This window comes from Sapajus apella, unplaced genomic scaffold (genome assembly GCF_009761245.1).
Source record: "Sapajus apella isolate SASKATOON/1434 unplaced genomic scaffold, GSC_monkey_1.0 scaffold49, whole genome shotgun sequence".
NCBI lineage: Eukaryota > Metazoa > Chordata > Mammalia > Primates > Cebidae > Sapajus > Sapajus apella.
The window spans coordinates 10,190,723-10,212,133 of record NW_022436989.1 but is presented as its reverse complement, the minus strand read 5'-3'; the positions used below and the strand labels follow the sequence as shown (position 1 = coordinate 10,212,133).

Below are 21,411 nucleotides of genomic sequence, written 5' to 3'. Positions count from 1 at the left end.
TTCCTTTTTTGGTAGAACGATCTATTTTCTTTTGGATATATATCCAGTAATGGGATTGCTGGGTTGAATGGTAGTTCTGTTTTAAGTTTTTTGAGAAATCTTTAGAACGCTTTTTGCAGTGATCCAACTAATTTACATTGTCACCAACAGTGTGTAAGCATTCCTTTTCTCCACAGCCTCATCAGCATCTGTTCTTCTTAAATTTTTAATAATAGCCATTCTGACTGTGTGAGATGGTGTCTCATTGTGGTTTTGATTTGCATTTCTCTGATGATTAGCAATGTGGAACATTTTTTCAGGTTTGTTGGCTGCTTGTGTGTCTTCATTTGAAAAGTATCTGTTCATGTTTTTGCCCATTTTTAAAATGCAGATGATTTGTTTTTTACTTGTTATTTAATTCCTTATAGCTTCTGGATATTGGCCTTTGTCAGAAACACAGTTTGCAAATACTTTCTCTCATTTCGTAGATTGTCCTTCTCAGCATTCTTGATTCAAATTCTATCATCTATTTAACTTCCTATAGAAACTTAGATGCTTTAACATCTTAGTTGTTTCCTCATCTGAAAACATGGTATTAACATTAAATAATATAGGGGAAGCTGCTTATGTATCATATGGCACATAGTAGGCCACAAGCAGCTAGCCGTTACCTTTTCTTCTGATCAAAAAATGTGAATGTACATCTTAGTATAATATTGGTCATTTTTACCTGCTTTTTGGCCATTTGGTTTGAGTTACATATTTGATACATGGATTCCTAACTGCATTTCAGAAATGTTAAAAATGTGAAATCATTTATTAGGAAAAGCTGGTACACTTGTGATCTGCTTTATCTTTCTTTTATTGAAACCCCAACCAGAGATTTCATGCCTGTATTTCGCCCCTACATCCTTGGGACTGCCAGCTCCTTGGCTGGACTTGCATGCTCATCACACCCCCCTCTGCTCTGGGGCAGGGAGGCTCATCATCACAGAAAGTTAAAATTTGCTGCAGCCATCTGTCTTTTGTTGGAGGAAGCAGCTTAGCCATAAGTTGTAGCTACTGTTTTAACAGATTTGCAAATAAGGTGGGTCTGGCTTAGGTCCGAGTAACTGACTGGGCTCATGTGCACTAATTTAAGATCCACTGCCAGAGTGAAAATTTCCCTTAGATATCAGGCTCTGTCGTTTGCAGGGTGTCAATTAAGGTAACTGGATAGAAGATCAAGAACACAAAGGACAGGAAGGTAGGACCCATATTTCACATATGTTGGGGGAGAGGCATGATTTTGTGGAAAACTGTTTTATTGTGCCGAAATATTAGTGTGTGTTCTGCCTATCTCATGCTAATAAAAAATCGAACCCTAGTTATCATGTTTTGCTATGGAGTGATGATTAAGAGTGATGTCATCTATCAACCCGTCTTGTTCAATTTATGCCAAACATTCAGTCTTAATAGCATTTATCATTTCCTGGTACTGTATGATATATATGGTAGTATACAATGGTAACTAGTTTTTTATTTGTCTATTATCTGTCTTTTGCATTCAACATTGTGCTCCAGAAAGCCAGAGGCTATTTTTGATCTTGTTCACAGCTATGTTCCCAGTGTGTAGAACAGTTCTTGGCACGTGGTAGGTGTTCATTAAATATTTGCTGAATGGAGGCACCTGATACTCTATGAAGACAATGCAGAACAGTAACTTAGAGAAGGGGTTGGCAAACTAAGGCCCAAAGGCCAAATCCAGCTCACCACCTGCTTTTGGTGTGTGTGTGACACATGGTCTCGCTCTATCACCTAGTCTGGAGTGGCATGATGTGATCACAGCTCACTGCAGTCTTCAACTGCTGGGCTCAAGTGATTCATCTCAGCTTGTGGAGTAGCTGGGACCACAGGCACATGCCACCATGCCCAACTAATTTTTAAACTTTTTAAATGGCACTTTGAAGAACAAAGCTAACTCCTAAGCAGTGTGCCAAGGGTCAACCTAATTTGTTATTATTTTTTTTTTTTTTGTAGTATCAGGGTCTCACCATGTTGCCCAGGCTGGTCTCAAACTCCTGGGCTCAAGTGAGCCTCCTGCCTCAGCCTCTCAGATACAGATACAGGCATGAACCACTGCCTTGGCCCCGCTCTTTTAAATAAAGTTTTATTGGAACACAGCCATACTTGTTTGTTTACATACTGTCTATGGCTGCTTTTGCACTATAGCTCAGAGTTGAGTAGTTGCAACAGGGACCATACGATCCACGAAACCTAAAATGTCTGCTCTCTAGTCATTTACAGAGTGTGCTGAGCCCTGGGTTAAAGCATGGGCCTTGGGATCCACCAGATTTGGATTTACTGTCTGGTCGCTCGGTAGCTGTGAGGGCAAGTGATTTAAGCTAAGATTTTGGTTGCCTCATGTGGAAGATGGTACTAACGACTTTTATCTTATTGAATAGCTGCAAGGGTTCACCAAGATGAAATATCAGGAAACATTAACTACTAATGTGGGGCCATGTGTGTTGGGAATTTCGTTTATTGGCGACCTCTTCATTGTGGAGGATACTTTGCTGTGTACTGAACAAATGGAGGTTATGGAGGCCTGGACTTTTCTCTGTGTGGCAGCTGAACAGCACCTGTAGTTTTTCTACACTCTGTCTGCGTTGATCCCGTTGCCACGTCGTTGTTTCTGCTGTGTATAGGACAATTTTTAAAAGTAAAGGTAGTTTCTAGGAATATTGGTTGTTTTGTCATAACAGATTATTAAAACTATAATCTCGGAAGTCAGAATAAGAGGCCGGGCGCAATGGCTCACGTCTGTAATCCCAGCACTCTGGGAGGCCGAGCTGGGCAGATCACGAGGTCAGGAGTTTGAGACCAGTCTGACCAACATGGTGAAACCCCGTCTCTACTAAAAAAAAATAATAATAATAAATAAATAAATACACCGGGAGTGTTAGCGCATGTCTGTAATCCCAGCTACTCAGGAGGCTGAGGCAGGAGATTCGCTTGAACCCAGGAGGCAGAGGTTGCAGCGAGCCAAGAGTGTGCCATTGCACTCCAGCCTAGGTGACAGAGCGAGATTCTGTCTCAAAAAAGAAAGAAAGAAAAAAGACTATGATTTGATTTTTACTGTTAAGTTCTGCTTCAGTTAAAATGAGAAGAAAAATATGCTAGTTTCTACTTGTGGATGTACTTGCATAAATCCATTCCTTTAGAGGTGACCAGAACAATAAAGCAATAAATGGAAATACCATCTACCAGTACAATGGCTATAAACTAATGAAAAAATGACATGTATTCAAAAGTAATATATTGTTTTTGAATATTTGGAAAATACACAGGAATATAATGAAAGTGATTAAAAATTACAAATATTCCCACTACACAGAGAAAAAATTGACTTTTAATGTATCTCTCCCACTTAAAGAACTGAGATGATATTGTAAAAATAATTTTCCATCACGCCTTTTTAAACTTAATATTATAAATTTTGTCCAAAGGCACAAAAATATTTTGAACATTTTTTTTAACCAACTTTTTATTTTGAGAAATATCTGCCCTGCAGAAAAGTGCAGAAAGTAGTATAGCAACACCTGAATATTCTTTCCCTGGGATCGCTAATTATTTTTATTTTGCCATATGAATTTTTTCTCTCTCTACAAGTTCATTTTGGTGAACCCTAAAGATGATTTTTAAGGGCTACATGTATTTAATCCTATGTATGTATCATAGTTAATCATTTTCTTCTCAGGAATAGATTAATTTCTTCTTTTACCTTTTTTTTTTTTCTATTTAAAATGAACTTTACTGAGCGTCCATGCTAAGTAGTATACATATAAAATCTAACTTTAAAACTATAGCCCTAAGGGGTAAGTGTTACAGAAGATAGGACTACAGCTTAGAGAATTTAAGTAACCTGCCAAAGATCAAATAGCTAATAAGTGGCAGAGCTAAGACTTGAATCCTCGTTTATTGGGCTTAGAACTCTGTGTTTTTAATCACTTCATAGTACTCTCTGTCTGCCGTCTTCTTAGATGTTAACTCTTCTACAAAACCTTCCCAACTCCAGTCTCTTCACACTTCCTTTGCTCCTAGCGCACTGTCTACTTAGATGGCTAGTAGGCTATTTCAGTATAGCTTCTTCTTTTTTTTTTGAGATGGAGCTTTGCTCTGTCTCCCAGGCTGGAGTGCAGTGGTGCGATCTCAGCTCACTGCAACCTTCACCTCCCAGATTCAAGCAATTCTTCTGCCTAAGCCTCCCAAGTAGCTGGGATTATAGGTGCCCACTACTATGCCTGGCCAATTTTTATATTTTTTAGTAGAAAGAGGTTTTACCATGTTGTCCAGGCTGATCTCAAACTCCTGGCCTCAACTGATCCACCTGCCTCAGTCTCTCCAAGTGCTGGGATTACAGGCGTGAGCCACCACGCCCGGCCAATATTACTTCTTTACTTGTCTTTCTCTGTCATTAGACCATGAGCACGTTTTGCCTTGGATCTGTGTTAGTCATCTTTCACTCCTGCTTTCTGACATATGGTAGTTGCTTAGTAAATATTTATCAAATAAATAAGTGAATGGTTGAAAGCTTCTTAATGCATATTACCAAATTGTTCTACAGAAATCTTGTACTAGTTTAATTTAACTAGGATGATTTCTGTTACTGAACTCACCACCTACCAACATTGTGTGTTAGGACTCAAACAGTGTGCTGTTTGGGCCATTTTATGTTCTCATCACTCCTACAAATTTCTTTATGAGAAAGATGTGGGTTTGTCCCATTTTATTAAATGAAATTTTGAAAATGAAAGCTATTGTTTTCTTAATAAAATACATATACATTGAAGAAAATTTGTTAAATTGGGAGCCATAGCTAACAAAAGTGCCAAAAATTCCACTATTCCGAAGCTAATTTTTAAATTAAAAAACCTACTGATATTTTCCTATCTAAAAATAAACCATATGTTATTTTTATTTCTTTAAATAATAATTACTTGGACTATTTTTCTATGCATTAATGAGCCTTTGAAAACTAAAATTTCAAAGGCTGAGTAATGTTCATCTCACAAAAAAAGTATATTTATTATCAGAACATAGCTATGGGGAACAGTTTAGGACATAAATATTTGTGCATATTACTAGTCACTTAATATTTTAAATGAAAGTATTTCAAATATGCAGAAAAGTTCAGGTATTAGTAAAACAAATACCCAAAAGTCTACTATACAGATATTTACAGCTACCTAATAACTTTACATGTAGGCTAGGAACTCGTTCTACAAATAAAGTGATTAGAAAGAAATGGATGTTTACCATTTGAGACGTTTCTATCTTGGTATCTCCTGGTTTATGTTAAATGGATGCTAGATTTGCTAATTTGTGCTCATGCAGTTCAAGCTGCCCAAGATCTGTTGTGTTTATGCAGTCCTTTTTCTTTGGTTTCTTTGGGGACACTTGTTTAAAATAACTTCTTTTTGACTATTGCTTTAAGAGCTGGCACAGCTGCAGATACAGCTGCAATTTTTTTTAGTTTTAACTAGAAACTCATCATTTGCACTTCCTTGAACACAGCTGGATATGTTCTTTTTTCCTGGTTGGTGGCAATGTTATACAGCTATTCATTTGACTATATGTTGATGCATACAAACTGGGTGAAACCATTATGAATTATTGGATGTAATTTTTATCATCTTATGCTATTTTGGGGGTTATATATTGCTTTTACTGCCACTAATTTCAACAAGAGAAAAGTATATAAATCATAATGACAGAGATAACTACAATTCTTGTCAAAATTGTTGGCTTATTCTTTGTATCTGTTGCTTTTATGCTCTGCAAATTAGAGGATCTAATTAGAGGATCTAATTTGTAGTCTGTATTCCAATACTGGCGTTTTTTAATGTGCTGCCTACCTGAACATACATGTAAAACATTATAAAAAGAAATGAAGGCCAGGTGCCGTGGCTCACACCTGTAATCCCGGAACTTCGGGACCAAAGCAGGAAGATCACCTGAGGTCAAGAGTTCGAGACCAACTTGGCCAACATGCTGAAACCCAGTCTCTACTAAAAATACAAAAATTAGCTGGACGCAGTGGTGCACACCTGTTGTCTCAACTATTTGGGAGGCTGAGGCTAGAGAATCACTTAAACATGGGAGGCAGAGGTTGCAGTGAGCCAAGATGACAACACTGCCCTCCAGCCTGCATGACAGAGCAAGCCTCCATATAAAAACCAAAAGAAAGAAATGAGGAGTACATAAGCACCCACCCCTGAAGAATATCGTCTCATCCCTTGCCAAAAAAAAAAAAAAAATCTCATCTCCTTTCCAAAACATATCGTCTCATTGTCTTGCCAATCAATTCCAAAGAACTCAAAGAAACAATTAACAAAGTTAGTATAGTTTCCCCTTTTTGTTCAATAGAGGAAAGATTTGCTAACTCTAACACACAGGAGAACAGCTTATGAAATATTTTATTGGTTTTTGGTGTATTGATCGTTGCTATTTCATATAAATATAAAATTATATATAAGATTTGTGCAATATATATATATATTATTTGTGCATGTCTCATTCATGCGTAAGTACATGCTTCAACATTAAACGTGTATTTTTTCACCATGCTTAGATCCAGTTTACTCAAGGAAAAAAAAGCCAGAATTTTCTTCAAAGATCAAAAGCAGCTATCAGTGGTTGGAGAACTTAAATTTTTGCCTCCAATTCTTTTTGTGTTCTTGAGCTATGTATGGAGAAATCTATAGCTCAGACTGTGTCTGGTGTTTGTATGTATGAAGCTCTTTAACCAGAAGGAAGAACAAGGCAAACGAAACACATCCCTTGGTACTTAGTTCGTTCTTTCTCACTTTCCCCGTAAGAGAGAGTGTGACACGCACTGTTGAGCAAGGAGACTGCAGGGCGGGGATCTCTAGAATCTGGGAGGACCCAGGGCTACATAGCAGTTACTTCATCTTACATAGTCAAGTCTGGGATGAGAGAAGGGGTTTAATCTAGGGCCCACAGCTGGCAAATTATAATGTCAAGATCAGATCCTGGTTTTTCTCACCCTTACAGGTAATATTTAATGTCAGTGTTCCCTTTATCACACTTTTCTTCACCCTAGGGTGACAGCGCTCACAAACTTCAGTCCTAGAACAATGTTTGATAATTCCGTGCTAACAGGATCATATACTAATGGTACTGAAGTGTTTGATTTTTTTTTTTCTTCGCAGGATTCATACCTGTGTGTAGCCTCGGAGTGGCTCAAGTGGGCAGGATGAACTTTGGAAAGGATGTCAGCACCTTGAAATATTTCACCATCTGTGGCTTACAAGAGGGCTATGAACCATTTGCCGTTAATACAAACAGGGATATTACCATGTGGCTGAGCAAGAGGCTTCCTCAGTTTCTCCAAGTACCATCAAACCATGAGCATATAGAGGTTTGCTTTCCCTTTAAAAATCAGGCCATTTCTAAAAAGCAGGAAAATAATATCCTTATACATAGGAGTTTCCGCTTAGACAATTATTGTGACTTACTTAAAATGGTGACCTTGATGTATTACCTACTAGTGGAATCTAAGCAAAGATGGTACTTTATAGTAGCTATCAGTGGATGGGAAACTTTAACATTTTTGCTTTCAGTTCTTTTCTTGAGCTATGTATGAAGAAGTCTATAGCTCAGATTGTGTCTGGGGTTTCTACGCATCTTTAATTAGAAGAAAGATCAAGGCAAAATGAACCACATCTATTCTCATATTAGATACTTTACAAGTAGCTTATTAGACTAATTAAGGATAATTTCCTTTTTATGTATAGGCAATATCAGGTTGAATCTGAATATATACAATTACGAATTTCCCAAACCATCCTTAGAGTCAGAAGCAGAACTCTATGACTATATCCGTAGCACAGTACTCTGTTTAATCATTTCTTGTAAAAGGACTCCATGCGTGGACCTCATTTGGGATTCTGAAAACATGATGTGCCTTAGTCATCTTTAGAATCAGGAAATTGACAGTGGTGATTGGAATGTGAACTATTCCTTCTTCATTTGCTAGGTGACCAGAATAGACGGCACCATAGACAGTTCCCCATGCTTAAAGGTCACTCAGAAGTCTTTTGGTTCTCAGAACAGCAACACTGATATCATGTTTTATCGCCTGAGCATGCCGATAGAGTGCGCAGAGGTCTTCTCCAAGACTGTGCCTGGAGGACTCCCTGGGGCTGGCCTTTTTGGGCCCAAGAATGATTTGGAAGACTATGATGCTGATTCTGACTTTGAGGTTCTGATGAAGACAGCTCATGGCCATTTGGTGCCTGATCGTGTTGACAAAGACAAAGAAGCTACTAAACCAGAGTTTAATAACCACAAAGATTATGCCCAGGAAAAGCCCTCTCGCCTGAAACAAAGGTTACTAACTTAAATGTTATGATTTTAGATTTATAGTTATGTGAGAAGTTTTACAGTCCAAAGTAAAGGGTCTCCTAGTGTAAATTTTTTCCTCCTCTTCCTCTTTGGGTAAAGGATTCTATAGGGAAAAATAAATCAACCCATTAGTCATCTAATTTGTTAGTGTTGATGCAGCCTATCTCAAGAGTTACTTTTTAAGATGTCTGTGTTTACATTCTTGCCTGAAACTGGAAGAGTATTTTCTCCAAATAGTATTTTTTATGATAAAGGTGGCAAGCTATTTTAACATCCTTTCTTATACTAAATCAGAGTTTCTCAGTCTCAGCACTGTTGACGCTTTGCCCGACAATTCTTTGTTGAGGACACATCTTGGACATTGAAGTATGCTGAGCAGCATCCTGATCTCCACCGATTAGACACCACTAGTGCTCCATCCCCCAAGCTGTGAGAACCGAAAATATCTATCTCCAGGGAGTCCCAGATATCCCCTAGGGAGCAAAATCACCCAGGTGTAAGGCAACTCAATTGGTTATATGCTCATATTTGAAGTAGGCAGAACATTTTAATGTTGCTTATTGTTAGTCCTCTAAAATATTTCAGATTTTTGTTGAGAAGAACGAAGCCGGATTACAGCACGAGCCATTCTGCAAGACTCACTGAAGATGTCCTTGCTGATGATCGCGATGACTATGACTTCTTGATGCAGACGTCCACGGTATGAGGTTGCAGCTTTAGTCATTTACTTCTATATGCCTCTTACGCTTACATCTCAAATAACACATACTGATTGAGCCTGTTTGGTAACGCTATATTTAAAATACCTGCTTCTACTTTTGGATATATTTTTGGGACCAAAAGCTTGAAAAAAAGTTTACATATTATGTTGGATATTATTCAAAAAAAGCTATTTTGGGAAAAATATTTTTAATGGCAGATATAATCTTAATTTTACTATCCTGTTTCTTGACAAAATTTTAAATTGCCCTTGAATTTTTCGACTATATGTGATTTTCTTCATCTTACTGAATCGCCTAAAGGAAGATCCATTATTATAATTTGTGAGAGGTCAAGCTTTAATCACTTCCATTGTAAATTTTCAAAGTTACTTCTAAAATGCTACATTGAAAAAATATTTAGTTGTGTTCATTGTAAAGTGCTCCCATATTTGAGTTTGATGTTCACATGTTAGATCTTAACTCTTTCAGTGAGCTTAGGCTGGGCGCGGTGGCTCACGCCTGTTATCCTAGCACTTTGGGAGGCCGAGCCGGGCGGATTACCTGAGGTCAGGAGTTTGAGATCAGCCTGGCCAACATGGTGAAACCCTGTTTCTATTAAAAAAATATGAAAACTAGTGGGCTGAGTGCCTGTAATTGTGGCTACTTGGGAGGCTGAGGCAGGAGAATTGCTTGAACCTAGGAGATGAGGTTGCAATGAGCCAGCATAGTGCCACTGCACTCCGACCTTGGCGACAGAGTGAGACTCCATCTCAAAAAAAAACAAAAGTAAGCTTAGGGTGTCAAAATGTTATATTTCAGAGAAAGAAAAGGCCAAGTGTGTGCAAAAAGGTGGGTGACAAGTATAAAAACCCACACATTGGCCAGCTGAGGCAGGAGAATCTCGAACCCTGGAGGCAGAGGCTGCAGTGAGTTGAGATCACGCCACTGCACTCCAACCTGGGTGGCAGAGTGAGACTCTGTCTCAAAAAAAAAAAAAGTTCCAACATAGATTTGCATACATGTGTAAGCTTGAAGGATTTGAAGCTTTTTTATGCTTAATGGATTCAGAGTTTGTTAACATATACTGTATGTATGTATGTATACATATATGTATGTATATGTGTATATTACACACATGTAATACACACGCACATGCTAACCAGTATAAAAAGCCTTAAATCACTCAGCATGTTTGCTCAGATCACGTCTTTTCTCCCTTTCCTGTTATTTCTTATTTAATTCAGGATCTCTGGTAAAAGACCTTTCTTAGTTTGTAGTGTGAGTTCTTTGTGCCTACGATATTTTCATTCACCCAACGGTTTTAAAACAAGAAGTAAATTCTTAAGTAATTCAAAGACTCAGACACAGTTAGCATTGCAAATCCAAGTTTTGTTTTGTTTTACTTTGCCAATATTTGCTTTTGCTATCTTCACAGTACTATTACTCAGTGAGAATCTTTCCTGGACAAGAACCTGCTAATGTCTGGGTGGGCTGGATTACATCAGATTTCCATCAGTATGACACAGGCTTTGACTTGGACAGAGTTCGCACAGTAACAGTTACTCTAGGAGATGAAAAAGGAAAAGTACATGAAAGGTTGGTTTTCCTCAATTTTTTACAAGAATGACATCTGAAAAAAATATTGGTGAACCTAGCTATTCCTTTTTCTTGGATTTTGTGACCAAGATATTTCTATTTATAGGAACAATATAATCAAACCATTAATGTCAGTGTCCTTTTTGTCACTCATACAAACCAGTAAGGAATCTAAATGTATTAAACATGCAAACATTATACACAGTAAGAGAAATGCAGCCTTTTAGGGTAATGATCATGTGTTCCTTCAGGTAACATGACTAACAGTTTGGGTTACCGATACTTACCTTTTGTTTTAGGGATGAGAGATGGGTGAATATGAGGCTTTTAACAAATGACTTGATGTATATCTTGGGAACTGGCTGTGTGGTGGGGAGGAAACAGTGAAGACAATGTGGGCTGGTAGTTTAGACCAGGTGAACACATTTGAACTCAGACTGAGGAGCAGTGGGTTCTTTCCTCAGCTTTGCCATTGACTCGCTGTGTGGCTTTGGGTAAGTCAGTTACACTTTCTGTGCCATCTTTTTTCATTTGTAAAACAAACCAAACTCAAACCAAACCTTCAAAAAAGTGAAGGCTATCTTCCTTGCAGAACAAGACAAGAGAAGATCTGACCATTGGCTTCTACCTTTTGTGCCCACGCATCCTCTCTGATCTGCTGTGACAGGTCTCAGAAAGAGTCCTTGATAACATTGCTTTTCTTCTATACTTGCACCATCATTTTTTGGGAAACTCACTTTCCTTCCCTCAGGTTGTAACATGTGAAGCATAATGGACTTAGCATTTGCAATGGGGGCCCAGCAAAATTCTCTAATGAAGAGCTCTTTACATAAGTATGGGACAAAAAGCAAAACGAAAACACATGTCTCCAGGAATATTTTTGGGGCCACACTTAATTTTCAGGGATGGCGACAATATAAGTAAAGAACTCAATATAGGGATGGGATAACTGAGAGATGATTTTGTCGTAGGAAGCGGAAGATAGGGAAGTGTCATTGGATTTTACATGCATAGTGCGAAGAAATGCAGCCTACATCTGATTACGCAAAAACTGATTTATCGCAGCCTTTTTGTTCTTTTCCTTCTGCTTGCCTGGCTTTAGCCTTTTTTTGCTAGTTTTGTTAGTATGTTCACTGTATAGTGGCAGAGAAAGAGAATGCTGATAAGGCTCCAATTACTTAACTTTGTTACCATCTCTAGTAAAAGCTTAGGGAAGGTGAAAATTAGGTGGCATTTGTGGTTAACATCACTGGGTTGTTTTTTGCATATTCCAGCTAAATCTGTCTCTCAGATCACTGGGAATTGTCCAGAAAAGGGTGACATTTTAGCCAAATTTTAAATATCTGAAATCACTGATGGCTTATGTAGAGTTTGCCTAAGGACTTTGATAGTGTTTGGAAACAAATGCTCCTCATCTCAGAACAAGTGGTAAAAAAAAAAAAAAAAAATCAAAAAATATCCATGAGATGATAATTACAAATTTGGATGATTTTTAAATAGTTAAACTTTTTTGAACCTTAGAAAAAGGTCCAGTTTGGTTTGAGTTTTTGGAGAGAAGGTGCAGGTCAGTTCTTACTTGGTTCCAACTTGTTGACCTGTCTTCATTAGGTGTGAAATGTAGAGACGTATAAGACCTGATTCAGAACGTCCACTGCAGTCAATGGAGTTTTGCTCAGAATCACAGAATCGGGCCCATTGTGCACCTCTCCCATTACAGCATGAGCTTGTTGCTTGCGCAGCATAATTTAGTTAGTTTGCAAAATATACCTGCTTTCTCTTTTATCTGTGGTTGTACAAAGATAAAAATGTTCTTTTGAAATTCAGCATCAAACGCAGCAACTGCTATATGGTATGTGCGGGTGAGAGCATGAGCCCCGGGCAAGGACGCAACAATAATGGACTGGAGATCGGCTGTGTGGTGGATGCTGCCAGCGGGCTGCTCACGTTCATTGCCAATGGCAAGGAACTGAGCACATACTATCAGGTATGTGGTCAGTGATGGTATCAGTCTTCAAGGGAGGAAGATCTTTTTTCCCCATTAAAGGAAAACACAGTTTGTAAGAATAAAAAGTAAAACAGACACATGTGCATGTGCCCCTGGTCTGAAAACCAGCCAAGCAGACCGGCCCTCAGCAAGCCCCCTCCCATAGCTGTCTCAGCTGCTGCACTCCTGTGACCTGAGAACCAGCTTGGTGGGCTTACATCAACAGAGCTGCACAATCACCACCACAAATGCCTGTAGCTAGATCACTAAGGCGCTCGCACATGCTGCTGACATAAATTACCGCTGAAGAATCTGCACAGAACTACGCTACTGTATCCACCCAGAACCAAAGCCAGTGTATCCTACCCAACCAACCTGGACCCCATCTACAGGAAAAACTATTTTCCTACAAAAGCTACTTCATAAAACTAGAAGAGGTTACTGTTTTACCAGATAAGCAGATGTAAAAGGAGCACACGAAACATGAGAATGGAAGGTAACATGACTCATCCAAAGGAACGCAGTAATTCTCTAACAGATACCCCTCCCCAAAATAAATTTACAAAATGCCTGGAAAGAAATTCAAAATAATGACCTTAAGGGAACTCAGTAAGATACAATAAAATGCAGATACTTCAGCAAGATCAGGAAAACAATTTATGATCTGAATGAGAAATTTAACAAAGAAATGTATATATAATAGAAAAAAACTAAATAGAAATCTTGGAACTGAAGAGTTCAATAAATAAAATATACAACTAATGGTTTCAACAACAGACTAGATCAAGCATAAGAAAGATTTTATGAATTTGAAGACACATATTTTGAAGTAACCATCCAGAGAGAGAAAAAGAAATAAGAATAAAAAAGAAGGAAGAAAGCCTATAGAACTTACGGGATGGCACTGAGCAATGGAGAAAGACACAGAACACATATTTAACAAAATAGTGACTAAAAATTTTCCACATCCTTGGAAATATATGGACATCCAGACCCAGGAAGCTCAAAGGATCCTAATGGAATCAACCCAGAAAGGTCCCCTCCAAGGTACATTATAATCGAACTGTCAAATATCAAAGAAAAATAATTCTAAGAGCAGTGAGAGAATAGCAACAAGCCATATATCCTGGGATTTCCATTTGACTGTCAGCAAGTTTCTCAGCAGAAACTTTGAAGACTAGGAAAATGAGATGATATAGTCAATGTGCTGAAAGAATAACTGCTAACCAAGAATACTATATCTAGCAAAGCTATCTTTTGGAAATGAAGGAGAAATAGAGTACTCTGAAGACAAACAAAAGCAGAATGAATTCACCACCTCTGGACCTAACTTAGAAGAAATGCCTAAAGCACTGCTATAGTTGGGAGCATGAAAACATGTAAAAGTATAAAACTCATTCATAGAAGTAAATTTTAAATCAAACTCAGAATACTACAGTACTGAAATGGTGCTATGCCAAATATTTTAAACCTCTAGTACTTTAGTATGAAGATTGAAAATCAAAATTGTCAAAAGTAACTACAGCTACAAATAGTTATTAAGGAACACACAATATATAGAGATGTAAATTAAGGCAACAGAAATACAAATTGTGAGGGGAGGGTAAAAGTCCAGAGTATTTTTTTGCCACCAAAGATATCAACTTAAGATAGTCTATTATAACTACAATATTGTTTATCTTAGTTTCATAGTAACCACAAAGAAAAAATTGCAGCAGTCACACTGAGAAAGGGAAAGGTATCAAAGCTTAGCAGCATGAAAAGCTACCAAACCACAAAGGTAAGCAAGAGAGAAAGAAATAAATGAAGGATCTAGAAAACAATGAACAAAATGTCAGGAATAACTCCTTACCTATCAATAATAACCTTTAATGTAAATGGATTAAATTGCTCAGTTAAAAGATATAGAGTGGCTGCATGGATGAAAAGCAAGACTCAACTATATGCTGCCCAGGAGAGATTCAGTTTACCTGTAAGGACAGACACAGACTGAAAGTGAAGGGGTGGAAAAAGATACTCAGTGCAAATGGAAACTGAGAGTGAGCAGAAGTAGCTACACTTATATGAGGTAAAATAGATGAAATTTTTAAAATGTCAAAAAGAGACAAGGTCATTATTTAATAATAAAAGGATCAATTAAGAGGATGTAACAATTGTAAATATATATGCACTCAACACTGAAGCATCCCATTGTGTAAAGTGTATTTTATCTAAAGGGAGAGATAGGCTTCAATACAACAATAGTAGGGGACTTCAACACCCCACTTTCAGCAACAGCAGATAATCCAGACAAAAATTCAACAAGGACGCAGCAGATTTAAACTGCACTCCAGACCAAAGGGGCATAAAAGACATTTACAGAACATTCTATCCAATAGCTGCACAGCTGAAGAATACACATTATTCTCAACTGCTCAAGGGGCATTAGGATAGATCATATGTTAGGCCACAATACAAATCTTAAAAAAATTTAATATGATGGAGTTGACATCATATACATTTTCTGATCACATGGACACTAAACAACATGCCCCTGAATAACCAGTGGGTAAATTAAAAAATTAAAAGAGAAATTAAAAATTTTATTGAGATAGACAAAAATGTAAACACAACATGCCAAAAGCTATGGAATACAGCAAAAGCAGTTCTAAGAGGAAAGTTTGCAGTATTAAATACCTACATTTAAAAAGTAAAACATAACCACCTAACATTGCACCTCAAAAAACCACAAATACAAGAACAAACTAAACCCCAAATTAATAGAAGGAAATAAATAACAAAAATTGGAACAAAAATAAAATAGAGACTGAACAAACAATATAAAAGATTAATGATGTGAAGAGTTGGCTTTCTAAAAAAAGACAAAATCAATAAATCTTTAGCTAGACTAAGAAAGAAAGAGATGACTCAAATAAAGAAAATCAGCATTGAAAAGACATTACAACCTATATCACAGAAATACAAAGGATAATGAGAAAATATTATGAAAAATCATATGCCAACAAATTGGGTAACCTAGAAGAAATGGATAAATTTCTAGATGTAAACCTACCAAGACTGACTTATGAAGAAATAGGAAATCTGAGCAGATTAATAGTGAGTGAGGAAATTGTATCAATAATGAAAAGTCTCTATTAAAGAAAAGCCCAGGCTAAATGGGAGAAAAGCTGAAAGTTTTTTTTTTTTTTCCTAAAGTCTGGAACAAGACAAAGAACTTTCACCACTTCTCTTCAGCATAATACTTGAAGTCCTAGCCAGAGAATTCAGCAAGAAAAAGAAATAAAATGCATACAGATTGGAAAAGAAGTCATCGGATTGTCTCAATTTGTAGATGACATGATCTTTCTTATAAAAATACCTTTAAAAGTTTACTAAAAGACTGCTAAAACTAATAAACTCAGTAAATTTGCAGGATACAAAATCAGCATACAAAATCAGCATACAAAAATCAGTATTTCTTTACACTAGTAGTAAATGCTCTGAGAAAAAAATCAAGATAACAATCTCATTTATAATAGCTTTAAAAATCAGTTATCAGCTGGGTGTAGTGGCTCAGGCCTATAATCCCAGCACTTTGGGAGGCTGAGGTGGGTGAATCACCTGAGGTCAGTAGTTCGAGGCCAGCCTGGCAAACATGGTGAAACCCCGTCTCTACTAAAAATACAAAAAAAAAAATTAGCCAGGCATGTTGGTGGGTGCCTGTAATCCGAGCTACTGGGGAGGCTGAGGCAGGAGGTTGCAGTGAGCCAAGCTCACACCACTGCACTCCAACCTGGGCAACAGAGTGAGACTCATCTCAAAAAAAAAATTTATCTAGGAATACATTTAACAAAAAGGTGAAGGATCTCTACACTGGTTTTATACATTGGTGAAATCAATTTTAGAAGACAGAAATAAATTAAAAGATATCCCATGCTCTTGGATTGGATGAATTGGAAAAATTAATATTATTAAAATGTCTAGAGTACAAAAAGCAATCTACAGATTCAGTGAAATCTTATCAAAATAATAATGACATTATTCACAGAAATAGAAAAATGATCCTAAATTTCTTATGAAATCACAGAAGACCCCAAGTAGCCAAAGCAATCTTGAAAAATAAATAAATAAATAAAAAATAAAGCTGGAAACATCACACCAGCTGAGTTTAAAATATACTACAAAGCCATAGTAAGCAAAACAGTACCAGACTTGGAAATATACTACAGACATATAGACCAATAAAACAGAATAGAGAGCCCAGAAACAAACCCATCTATCTATAGCCACCTAATTTTCAACAAAGGTACTAAGAACATGCATTGGGGAAAAGACAGTTTCTTCAATAAATGTTGCTGGGAAAATTGGATGTTCACATGCAGAAGAATGAAACTGGACCCCTATTTTTCACCATATGCAAAAATCAACTCAAAGTAGATTCAAGACTTAAGATCTGAAACTATGAAACTAGTGGAAGAAAACACAGGGGAAACATTTGATGACACTGGACTGGGCAAGGATTTTTTGGACAAGACCTCAAAAGCACAGGCAACAAAAGCAAAAATAGACAACTTGGATTATATCAAACTAAAAATCCTCTGAACAGCAAAGGAAACAATCAACAGAATGAAACGATAACCTACCTAGTGGGAGAAAATATTGCAACCTATACATCTGATAGGGATTAATATCCAGAATACATACGTAACACAAAGAACAATAGCAAAAATAAACTATCTGATTTAAATGGGGGCAAAAGACCTTAATCAACATTTCTCAAATGAAGACATGCAAATGGCCAACAGGCATATGAAAACGTGCTCGATATCACTAATCATCAGCAAAGCGCAAATCAAAACCGCAATGTTACCTTGTTCCAGTTAGAATGGTTATTACCAGAAAGACAAAGGACAACAAGCGTTGGCAAGGATGTTGAGGAAGTGGGAAATTCATACACTGTTGGTGGGAATGTAAATATAGCCATTATGAAAAACAGTCTGAAGGTCTCCCAATAAAATAAAAATAGAACTACCATATGATCCAGAACACCCCGTACTGGGTATATATCCCAAGGAAATGAAATCCGTATGTAGACGGGATATCCGCACTCCTGTGTTTATCACAGTTCTATTCACAATAGCCAAGACAGGGAATCAACTGAAGTGCCCATCCATGGATGAATAAATGTGGGATATATACACAATGGAATACTATTTGGTCATAAAAAAGAATGAGAGCCTGTCATTTGCACCAATGTTGGTGAACCTAGAGGATATTGTGTTAAGTGAAATAAGCCAGACACAGAAAGAAAAGTACTGCATTGCCCACTCATATGTAGAATCGAAGCAAGTTAATCTCATGGAAGTAGTGAATAGAACAGTGGTTAACTGAGACTGGGAAGATTAGGAGAAAGTTGGGGAGAGGGATATCCAGGGAATATAGGGTTAACATATAGAGGCTATCCAACAGATATAGTTAACATTAGAAAGGAAGAATAAGCGCTGGGGTCCTATTGGACAGTAAGGTGACTATAGCCAACCATCAGGTATTGTATATCTCAAAATAGCTGGAAGAGAGGATGTTGTACATTCTCACCACAAAGAAATTGTAAGTGTTCAAGGTGCTAGACATGCTAATCACCCTGATTTGATCATTACACAATGTATGCATGTTTCAAAATATATTATACCACAATAAATATGTACAATATGTCAATCAAAAAACAGTAAATTAGAAATTTTAATAAATGAAAAAAGCTGAATTAATTATGTATGTTTACTTCTCTTAAATAATTAAAGTGCCATAAGCCCTTCAGAGTAAACAAAATACATCCCCGCCCCCAGCAGTGTTCACATAGTAATGAAATACTCTAATTCTTGAAGAAGCACATCAATCAATATGCAAGAAAGGAAAGTCTCTGGGCTCCTTCTGTAAAGTATTCCTTTGTTGTTATAAAGAAAATATTTTTTCCCTTGTCTTCTTTCATTACTAACATTATTAAATTCATTTGTTTATTTCAGGTGGAGCCAAGTACAAAATTATTTCCAGCAGTTTTTGCACAAGCGACAAGTCCCAACGTTTTCCAGTTTGAGTTGGGAAGAATAAAGGTAATAAAGGCTCATTCCTGGTATTATATTTGTATCATTTTCTATTAGGATGCAACATTTATTTATTCTGAAGTGAATTGAATAAATTCGTACTGATAGGAATCAAATAAATCATGCTCTCAAGAAAAGATAGCCTGCTTGAAAATCTCTTTCAGGTCACCAGGGTAACATAATGATGAAAAAGTATTTCTCTTTAGTTATTCTATGTGTATTATTCAATAAAAGGCACATAAGAAACAAAACAAATGGACAAAAAATGCCAGATTACACACATTGCAATAATCACTGGACTCATAGGTGAGCTAATGAATGGACTTAAAGTCCTGAAACCATACCGCTTACAGTAGTGGTATGTATAGAGTACTCCAGTAACATAAATGAAAGAACAGCTCAGTTGGATGAGCTTAAAGCTTGAAGAAGAGGGAACATTTAGTTTGAAGGGGTAACATCTGGTTTGATGCTCTTTGGGTGCATTTATTAGGAGATGTCATTCTCGGCAGAGGATGAGAAGAAGCAAAAATATGTAACAGTGAAAGTGCTGCAGGTTAGGTAACTCCGTGTTACTGTTACAAAGGATGCCTTCCAGAATGTGGCTGGAGATTAAGATGGATAAAAGGTAGAATAAATCCAAGTTGAAAAGGTCTTATGTGGCATTCTAAAAGGTTAGCACCTATTACAAAGACAGGGGAAATCCATTTGAAATTTAAAGAAGGGGATTGAGTATAATGAAACTTGTTTTGGAAAAATATGTTATTAGTAATGTGGGGGTAGGCGAGAATGAGAACAGTCAGTAGCAATAAGGTATCGATCATTTGATACTGTCTGTGTGGAAGACAGTGATGAGAGCCGTGGAAGTCAGAATGAAAAATGGTAACTGTGAACGTATTTTATAGAGGAAATTAATAGGATTTAGCAATGAACTGGACTAACAGAATTTGTGGATGAATTTTCAGGATCTCAAGAAGAGTGAGAGTCAATGGCTAATTTAAAATTTTAGTTCGGACAATTTGGCAGTCCTAATGCAAAAAGTAGAAGAGCTTGTTGAAATTCAGGGAAAAAAAAGTCGAACTTAATTGTGCAGTTGTAAAGCTGGGGTTCCAGGCACACATCGGAGTGGACAGAGTAGATAGTTTTATTAGGCTGGCTTCGTGACCTTGGACATTTTTCTTAAACTATGTGAGCTCAGTTTCTGCCTCTATAAAATGGGCTTCACAGTATCTGTTTTATGAAGTTGATATAATTAAACATCTTGAACAATGCTTTTTTTGTTTTGTTTTGAAGACGAAGTCTCACTCCGTCTCCCAGCTAGAGTGTAATGGTGCGATTTTGGCTCACTACAACCTCTGCCTCCCAGATCCAAGCAATTCTCTGTCTCAGCCTCAGGAGCAGCTGGAATTATAGGCATGCGCCACCATGCCTGGCTAATTTTTGTATTTTTAGTAGAGACAGGGTTTCACCATCCTGGCCAGGCTGGTCTTGAACTCCTGACCTCATGATCCACCCGCCTTGGCCTCCAAAAGTGCTGGGATTACAGACGTGAGCCACTGCAACTGGCCCTTGAACAGTGCTTTATCCACGGTATCTGCTCAACAAATTTATATATAATATACATACATATGCATACATATATACACATATGTATACACAATTGTGCTAAAAAGAGCTATGCTGGAGATTAAAATTTTTGTCCTCAAGAAGTCAGCTGTAATTCATCTTTGAATGTAAATGGAATATTCGAGGGCAAATGTAGAGAGCGAGAGTTGATGACTGAGGAGAGAACCTGGTCGTATCAACTAAGAAAGAGGAACCTGTGAGAGAAGCTGAGGGCAGAGCTGTCGGGAACGTTGGAGAACTGAAAGAGACATCTTAGCAGAAGCCAGGCGAGGATGGAGGTTTATACGTAGGAGTGGCTAACATCAGATAGCAGATGCCACAGATGGACTCATACAACTCGGACTGAAGGAATCCCTGGCCTTTGTTCATGAAGAGGGCTTTGGTGGCCTTGCCAGAAGAATCTTGGCAAAACTATGGGAGAAGGGCCGGTCTCAGTGGCTCAGACTTGTAATCCCAGCACTCTGGGAGGCAGGAGGAGCCCTTGAGCCCAGAAGTTTGAAACTAGCCAAGGACACATGGTGAGACCCTCTTTCTACAAAATAATAATAAAAAAAATATTTTAGGCCAATGTGGGGGTGCACGCCTGTAGTCCCAGATCCTCCAGAAGCTGAGGTGGGAGGATCATTTGAGAGCCCAGAAGTCGAGGCTGCAGTGAGCCGTGATGGTGCCACTGCACTCCCTCCTGGGTGACAGAGAGAGACCTTGTCTCAATTATTATATATAAAGAAATGATGAAAGAAGCCATGTTACCATGAATTCAAGACTAGATATGAGAGAAGGGAGGCAGGGAGTTCAGGTGACTTTTTTTTTCCCCACAAAATTTGACAGAGTGGCAGTTTCTCAGAAGCCTGTCTGATACATTGTTATCTATTGACGTCTGCTGACATTTCCATTGGATGACTAATACATATCACAAATTGAATGCATCCAGACTGGACTGCTCTCCCCTCCCTCCCTCCTTCCCTTCCTTCCTTCCTCTCCCTCTCCCTTTCCCTCTCCCTCTTTCCCTTCCCCTCCCCCTCTTCTCCCCCTCCGCTCCCCC

General features: G+C 37.8%; 1 protein-coding gene across 12 annotated transcripts in view; it reads left to right on the top strand.

The window, feature by feature from the left end:
- The window catches only part of RYR2 (ryanodine receptor 2), a 784,407-nt gene that overhangs the window by 525,815 nt on the left and 237,181 nt on the right, over nucleotides 1-21,411 (top strand). For 7 of the 12 annotated variants that reach the window (XM_032242419.1, XM_032242421.1, XM_032242420.1 and 4 more), the window contains 7 exons: nucleotides 7,194-7,402; nucleotides 8,021-8,373; nucleotides 8,974-9,088; nucleotides 10,525-10,685; nucleotides 11,150-11,179; nucleotides 12,510-12,669; nucleotides 18,669-18,755. In XM_032242419.1, the coding sequence (XP_032098310.1) occupies nucleotides 7,194-7,402; nucleotides 8,021-8,373; nucleotides 8,974-9,088; nucleotides 10,525-10,685; nucleotides 11,150-11,179; nucleotides 12,510-12,669; nucleotides 18,669-18,755 (1,115 nt within the window). The remainder of the gene's footprint in view (nucleotides 1-7,193; nucleotides 7,403-8,020; nucleotides 8,374-8,973; nucleotides 9,089-10,524; nucleotides 10,686-11,149; nucleotides 11,180-12,509; nucleotides 12,670-18,668; nucleotides 18,756-21,411) is intronic. The other 5 variants (XM_032242431.1, XM_032242430.1, XM_032242428.1 and 2 more) reach the window with 1 other exon arrangement.